We start from the raw sequence: 8,469 nt of genomic DNA, 5'->3' as shown, positions 1-8,469 counted from the left end.
AAAATTTACGTAAACTATTTATAAAAAACTAATGCTTGAATTCGACTTTTAGGTACAAACTTCAACTAAGGAAAATATGTGCAAAACTATGGAAAGTTTGGAAATAAGATGACCTAAAACTACAAACATATGGAATTTATTCGAAAAACGCAATCATCGGCAAATTAAAGGAAAAATCGTGAGGGAATTTAATTTATTTACAACTAATCTAGACTAAGTACTAACTAAAACTTTAATGTAAGGATTTCACTCACTAACAAACTAACTGAACTACTATTTACAAGGAATATTTACAATGAAACGTTTCGTTTCGCGTCAAATTCAGTTTCGCGACAGAATTGACGATTTTTCGACCCGTAGTGGTGTTTTTAGGGGAAACTAGTTTCTCGTTGTCACTCATTGAGATTTTTTCATAGCTTTTGAAACATTTTAGTGGATTTTGGATCTCAATCCAAGTACTTTCGGTCCAGTTTTACCACCTTTCCGATTTCCTCTTCATGGTTCGACAAAATCGAAGTAATTTTACCCCGCAGGTGTTTTCTTCTCGATTCGTACTCATCGTAATCGGTAGTTGCTCGTAAAGAGGCACATAGCTTGAACTCCTGTTATTAGTTTAGATGAGCCGAAGAGGCGTTCAGCTTTTTGAGCTGATCCGCAAAGAAAACTCCAATCCGCTTGCCTGAGTTGTCCTCCAGCTCATAGGAATGGGAACCAAGAACCTTCCTCACGACACAGGGCTCAAACTTAGGGGCGAGTTTCTTGCAAAACCCTTTCCCTTTGTCTGAGAGATCAAAGGTCTTCTTCAGCACCCTTTCCCCAGCAACATATCGCGGACAGCTAACGTTGGATCGCAGATTGTAGGTCTTCTCATGCTTTTTATAGGCGGTCGAGAGATTCGCCTTGACCTCTTCAAACAGCTTCTTCCTCTCCTTGGCTTCTTCGGTCTCATTCTTCCCGTCCGGTTTATAATTATCGCGTATTCGAGCATATTCTCCTCCATCTGACACCTGGTTCCTTCCGAACACAACAAAGTATGGGCTATATTTTGTGGACTCGTGCACTGCGGTACGGATCGCGTTCGCGATGCCCTGGATCCCATCTGCCCAGTGCTTATGATCCTTTTTTAAGGTTGCTCGGATCGCCGTCGTTATCACCCTGTTCACCCGCTCGGTGTTGTTGACTTGCGGATGATAGGCAGGGGTCAACCAGTGGTTGACGCCGTACGCTTTCAGCAGGTCTTTAAACACCCTGGACACGAACTGACTCCCGTTATCCGTGAGAATGATCTCCGGAACTCCGAACAGTCGGAAAATCATGTTCTCGACGAATTCTGCCAACGGTTCTGCTTTGGCCTCTCTGAACGGCTGGACGAGCACGAACTTGCTGAACACGTCCGTAGCGACTAGCAGACAGGTGCTACGATTTCGGCCGGACGCTGGTAGTGGCCCAATGTAGTCCAACGTGACGAATTGCCACGGGTACTCCACCGGCTTTTGTGACCCCATCGGAGGCGTAACATTCTTATTTCCTGCCTTGCTTGTTTGACAACTTAGGCACTCTTTACAAAACTTCCGAACCTGCTGGTTCATCTTTGGCCAGATGTACCGTTCCTTGAGGGCGGCTACTGTCTTTTCGAACCCGAAGTGGGCCTTGTTGTGTTCTTCCCGAACGATGGACTCCCTCTCTGACTCGGTTGGTAATTGCTTCCACGAAAATCGCGGGTCGTTTTGACGGTTAGTACCCTTCACGTACTTCCAGATTTTGCCGTCTATCACACGGTATTCCCCGTACTTCGTTGGATCTGCTAGGATGTTCGACGCCAGTTCATCGTAATCGGGATCCGGCTGGATCACCCTCACCGTCTCGATCGACCTGGACAAGCAGTCCGCGGTTATATTGTTCTTCCCTTTGCGGTACTCGAGTTCGATGTCGTAGGATTGGATTCGAAGGGCCCACCGTAGGAGTTTGGAATTCCCAGACTCCGCTCCGATCTTAAAGAGCCACAGCAGACTTCTCGCATCCGTCACCACCTTGAATCGAGTACCTTCAACGTAGTGCCTGAAGTTATCGATAGCAAGTAGGACTCCGAGACACTCCTTCTCCACTGCCGAGTACTTCCGCTGGGTGCAACTGAGCTTCTTGCTGAAGTATCCGATCACTCTCGTCTCTCCATCTTGCTCCTGGACTAGCGCAGCTCCGACGGCATTATCGGAGGCGTCTGATTCAATAGCGAACGGCTTCGTGAAGTCCGGATTGGCCAGAATCGGGGCCGAGATCAGCACTGATTTCAGCTCGTTGAAGGCTGCTTCAGCTTCTTCCGACCAGGTGAACTTCTTCTTGTCCTTCTTCAAAAGATCCGTGATTGGGGCCGTCACTCTGCTGTAGTTCTGGATGAACTTCTGGTAGAACCCAGCCAGGCCCATCAGTCTTCGGATGTCCTTCACTGATTTGGGGCGAGCGTAGTCCAGAATCGGTTGAATCCTGGAACGATCGATAGACACTCCGCGCTCGGTCAACAAGTACCCCAAGTACATCACCTGCTTCCTGCAAAATCGTGATTTCTCCAACGAAATTTTCAGCTTAGCCTTCTTTAAACGTTCCGCTACTATCTCGAGGAGTCGAAGGTGTTCCTCCAAGGTTTCCGTGGCAATCACGATGTCGTCTAGATACACGAAGACGAAGGGTTGAAGGTCAAACCCAATGACCATGTTCATCAGGCGACACATCGTGAAGGGCGCGTTGGTTAGGCCGAACGGACAGACCTTAAAGCGGAACAATCCTTTGGACGTACGGAACGCGGTATAATTCCTACTCTCCTCTTTCAAGGGGATTTGAAAATAGGCATCCTTCAGATCTATTATAGAGTAATATTTCGCGTGTCCCAGTCTATGGAAGATGTCCTGCATGTTCTGCATAGGATACGCGTCCTTGACGGTCATCGCGTTGATCCTACGGGAGTCAAGGCAGACACGAATCTTCCCGTTTGACTTCTTCACCGGGACCAGCGGATTGGTCCACTCGCTATAACACTCCTCAATCACTCCGAGTTCCTTGAAGCGTTCGATCTCCGCATCTATCTCCTTCTGGATAAAAGGGGAACATTTGTAGATCGGTTGGTTCCTCGGCTTTGCGTCCTCCTTCAGCACAATTTCGTGATAAATCAGGTCGGTTTGACCTAGCTTCCCTGGCGCTGTAAATTCGAACCTCTTTACGGTTTCGATCAGTCTCTCCCTTTCGCTCTCTGTCAATTCATGCTCCGTTTCGATGCTTTCTGGTACCGGTTCTGCCGGGATCTCAAATGTCGGCAGATCTAGGGTCTCATCCGGTTCTCTATCCTCCACTCTCGGTAGTTCGCTGGTTGGCTCAATGTTGAAACAAAGGTACGGTCCTGCTACGGTATTCAGTGTCTCAATCCGTTCAGGTCCGTTTCCAACGTCGATCATTGGCTGAATCCCAAAGCATTCCCAGAAATCTGCTCCAAGAATCAGAGATCTGGAAATCTGTGGCACGATGATTGTTGGAACCACCCGTGTCATTCCTTTATAAGTGAATGGGATATTCAGGTATCCTAAGCACCTATACTCTGTTCCGTCGGCTGTACTGACCCGGACGGCCGCCGGATGTACTTTCAAACCGTACTGCTCTGCCAAACTAGAAGAGTTGATTACGCTAATTCCCGCGCCGGAGTCTAAAAGCGCGTCTATCTCGGTCTCAAAAACCTGCACTCGAATGTGTGGACATTTCGTCACACTCACCCGAATGTGATGGATCTGTTTCAAAGGGTCAAAGTCTAAATGCGATTGGTTTGGGAACCATTTTAATCTGAGGAGTGTTTCGATTCCCGTTGACACTCCTCTTGTTTAGTTTCCCTGGTTGAATGTGGGTCGGTGTGCTGAACACCTTTCGCAACAGCGGATTGTCCTTCCAAGGTTTCCGCATCCGTAGCAGAATATCACTTTGGGCCTGGGGCATTCCCTCCATCCATGGCCGTTCTGCTGGCAATTCCAGCAGGCTCGCTGACCCGGTTGAACTGCTCCGTCCGGCTTTGGTTGGCTCGAACTCTGTTGACCATTCGGCTGACTCTGGATTGATGGCTTGTTCTCCCTGGTCGGGCGCGGTCGCATAGCGTTGATCGTCGCTGAATCCTCGCTATCGTACTCCTCGTCATCGTCTACTTCCACATTGTGGACCACTCGTCGTGGTTCTCCAGGTTGCTGAAGGCTCGGATCCGCTGCGTCAATCCGGTGATTGAGTTTGACCAGCTGATGCAGGTCGTTCACGTCCACGATGGATATTTTCGACCGGTAGTGCTGCCTCATGTTGTCCCAGATGACCTCAAACTTTCTCGTCCTCGACAGTGGCTTCGACAGCATTCGGTTGAGCTTCTCGATCTCGGTGACGAATGCGATGAACGATTCTCCTCGCTGCTGCTTCCTTTCCTGGATCCTCTGGCGAATTCCCTGGTCCTGGTTAGGGTTTCCGAAGCGGAACTTGATGAGCCTTTCGAACGTCGGCCAATCCTCGAACTCGTCCACAAAGGTGAAAAACCAGTCGGATGCCGGTCCTTCCAGCAGCAGATGGATGTCCCTCAGAAGCTGTCGTTCCGGAACTCCCTCAAGCTCTGCGATTTTGTTCAGCTTGTACAGGAAGTTCTCTACCGTCACTGATCTGGAGTCTCCGCTGAATCTGAGCTTCCACTTCTCCACTCTGTTGAGGTGGTCTCGCATCCCATAATCTCGACCACGAGCTCGTCTGTCGTCGTGATCCTGTCCACGTCTCTGGAACCCTTCCCTTCTTCGGGAAGCAAAACTACCGCCGTCTGAATCGTCTGAGTCGTCTCGTTCTCTCGTGTTCCTCATCGCCCTCTGCTGCTCCTGGGCTACCTCATAATGACGGGAGGTCTGTTCTCTTCCGCATTCGGCCGCTCTTTCCGTTTCCACTGGTTCAACTGGGCCGAATAATCCGGATAAACGTGACCGAACCATTTCTCTTTCCGGTTCTTGTCCAACTACCTGCTGCGTACCCTGTCGCTCTTTCAGTAACCTACTGACGTTTTTCAGCAAGCCGAAAAGTTCGTCTTCTTCGGTTGAGATGTTCGGTGTCGTTCGGTTCGGTGTTCCAATCGGATTCCGAGCAGCTACGACGCGTTGGTGCTCCGCTGTGCCACCGGTTTGCGCTATCGGTGGCTCACGCTCCGTCAACATCTTTGTCACGCTTTCGATCATCCTTTCCATGTGGTTCATCCGTGCATGTACATCCTTTTCTAGTCCGCCCGTTGTGTCGTTTGGAACCTGATCCTTCGGTGTCATCCCTGCTACCTTCGGTACGGTCCCGGTTGCCTTAGGAGTGCTGCTGTTCGGAAACTGCCCCGTCTGACCTGACCTACTTCCGTCTGCTTCGTTAAGCACATCGTTGATTTTCTCTACGTACTCGGAAGCTGGTGGCCCTATTTTGTACCCTTTCATACACTCTCCGATACGACGCACTAGATTACGCTTTAGTAGCGCTTCACCCTCTTGATCAGCAAGGCACCTCTTCGCACGGTAATAGTAGTGTAACAACCGAGAAACAAACCGTTGTTCCAACCCACAACGTTCCAACGCACTAACCAGATCCGTAATCCTCCCATTGATATGGTCGTACTCCTCAGATATACTGTACGGTGAAGGATAATTTTGCAAATTTTTAAGATCTGCTTTGAACAACGTTCGCAGATATCTCTGTTTACTTGGCAGATCAAGAGCTGCAATTTTCTCATCTAAAACGCCTCGTATGAGAAGTTCATAGTCAACTTCCTCCAAATTTAAATGTTCGGCGTATGGAAACTTATCCATTTTTAAATTCTACTGAGAGCGCAAAAAAATCGAAGAAGAGAAAAAAAACTGAGGAATGTTGCTTAAGCACTTATTTAACGAATTCAAAAACACTTCAATATAATACAAAATCAAGTCCAAAGAAATCTTATCAGTAATTCTAGCTTAAAAAAAAGAAAATAAAAGAAAAATATGGGAAAAATAAAAATAAGAGTATTTTTGCTCACCAAAAACTAAAAAACCGCTACAATAATGAGTTGTGTTTTGCCAATTCTGTTGGGCGCCAAATGTAACCCGACAGCCTTGCGAGTTTCCCGGTGACAAGTAAAAATGGCTTAAGCGCCACTCCCGAGAGAGACCACTTACCGAGATTGATGGTTGCCCGACCTTATTGAGACCCTTCAGGGTAGGGTTCAAGTTTTTCCCAAATGAATGGGCGGGAAACGAGCTGGCTGATCAGGGAAACGAAATGCCTCACGACCGGAGTCGTGCAAATAAAGAAATTGGTGTACGTGAAATTGATTTTCGCCGGCGACAAAGTAAGGCTCGCGACGGTTATCATCACGGGAAAACAAGACCCAAACACTTCGAACGAATCTTCGTTCGATTGAAGAAATGTCCCTTTGGTTGGATTCAGGGCCAACCTCCCCAGAAAATGACCTAAAAACTGAAAAAACGACCGGAAACGTGAAATCCCTTCTACATCTACCTCTTCAGATTTCTCCCACTAAAAGAACGACTCAACGCAACTTTGCCCAAACTACTCATTTATTCTTACGCATCGAAACTACCAATTCCACATCTATCCCAAATTCATTTCTCTCTATATTTACCACAATTTCATTCTACTTTATCGATATAATCTTATACACTAGGCCTAGCTAAACTCTCATTCCCTCTAGCTTCTATTCTCTCTTCCTTTCTCTTCGTGCGGTCAATTCATTTATGTGCGGTGCGACTTTCGTTGTTCATTTGCAAAAAAAACCGTGCAATTTATAGCAGCCGACTACTTCGCATAAGCGGGCGAACGGTAGGGCGCGGGAAAAAAGATCGGTGGGGCCACGCTAGCGGGTAGACCAAACTAGGGGCGAAAATCACCATGCGCATGGGAAAAAAATGATCAGAGTACTCACGGTTTGATCTTACTTGTGTGGAGGCATCGGCGGTCGCTTGTTGCTACTGCGGCGGGTCAGGTGGTTGACACGCGGTGACTCCTGCTCCGGGTGTTCTCCTACCGGATCATTCGATTGCCGTGCTCAACGGCGCCTCACACGTGGTTCGTGGTCGTCCGACGGGATACAGCCGTCGATCCACTGGTCGTCACCAGCGGTGGCGTCGAGGTAGCGAGCGTGCTCCTCACGCGGGGGACTCCGGTTCGAAACCGGTCGGTGCTCACTCCAAAACTTTTTCTTCACGGAAAACTTGACTGATCTACTCTTTCACGGTATGGTTGCCGATACGGAACCGGACTTCGATGTTGCCGCCCTGCCAAGGGCGCGGTATTGACGGACGCTGCCCCTCCGGCCCACGTGTATCGCCGGGCCAAACTCCGAAGCTGGAAAGCGGGGTCGAAAACGGTCGCTGACTTTGGGGGTGTGGTGTGACGGGCCTCGCAACTTGCCACGAACCTGTCGCATCCAAGGTTCAACACTCGCACTAAAAAACCGCCTTTCGCACAATCGCACTACGGCACTAAACTTGCCTAACTAGCTAACTGAACTATCACACCACGGCGCGGAACTTTACTGGGACCGATCTCGCCTCTTCCGCAGTCCAGAACGAAGTGGACGAGTCAAGTTCTAGGATCCTCAGAATAGGCGCGAGATATGAAGATCTTCGTCGCCGGAAATTACGCGAAATCCACGAAGTGGAATTTCGCGAAGGTCAAAAATCGCCTTCACACACACCACTTTCTCTACCCGTCCGGAGAAAGCATTCCATTTCCCTCTGAAGACCCGATCAATCAACTCGTATCCCTCCCGAACATTAATAAAAGAATTGAGGGGTCAACGATACTTGAACCCCGGTCGATGCCCGAAGCACAGACTCGATTTTAGATTTGGCTGTCGCTTTACGCTCGGCGCCAGAATTACACAGGGCACTCATTCTGTTCTTGGTATGCGGAGTGGAGCAAATGAACACATAAACTCTAGTTTGATTTCACTCAACTTGAGTGATCTATATACAGGGGGTAATTCAATGGACTAGTTCAAATTCTGTACAACTTTATTTATTAATTCATTTTCTAATTCAAATATTCTTGGTACCGCCACAAGATATGGAATTCAGATTTGTTTTTGTCTTCCTAATCAGGAGACATGCCACGGAAAATTTGTTGTGAATGTGACTGTGATAATGACAAAAACTAAGTGCGCCACACAAACTATGCATAATTTGGAAGTTAGATGCATTTAATTTACTCGGTGGAATTGGGTGCAAAAAAGGTTTTTTTAATACAGCGGAGTTTAAAAGGCATTATTAAAAATCTCTCCGACAACAACCGCAAATGCAAATTTTATTGGAATGGTATATAATAAGTGATAAAACCAATTCATGTCTACTTGCAAGTCTTTAACTGAAGATGTATATAGCAGAAGTTATGATAGTTTTATGCAACGCAAAAGGTTCAAAGTAAAAAAATACCACATAAAACTAG

At 47.8% G+C, this 8,469-nt stretch overlaps 1 protein-coding gene across 1 annotated transcript; it reads right to left on the bottom strand.

The window, feature by feature from the left end:
- Window positions 1-336: 336 nt before the first annotated feature.
- LOC134285198 (uncharacterized) lies at window positions 337-8,088 on the bottom strand. Its single transcript, XM_062845511.1, has 2 exons — window positions 4,335-8,088; window positions 337-599 (listed from the first exon to the last, which is right to left on the bottom strand). The coding sequence occupies exons 1-2, from the start codon at window positions 5,832-5,834 to the stop codon at window positions 447-449; spliced, it is 1,653 nt and encodes a 550-aa protein (XP_062701495.1). The 5' UTR covers window positions 5,835-8,088; the 3' UTR covers window positions 337-446.
- Window positions 8,089-8,469: the final 381 nt, after the last annotated feature.

The sequence above is a fragment of the Aedes albopictus genome, chromosome 1, assembly GCF_035046485.1.
Source record: "Aedes albopictus strain Foshan chromosome 1, AalbF5, whole genome shotgun sequence".
In the NCBI taxonomy this organism is placed as follows: Eukaryota; Metazoa; Arthropoda; class Insecta; order Diptera; family Culicidae; genus Aedes; species Aedes albopictus.
The sequence above is the reverse complement of the archived record's forward strand: the minus strand, read 5'-3'. Positions and strand labels throughout refer to the sequence as shown.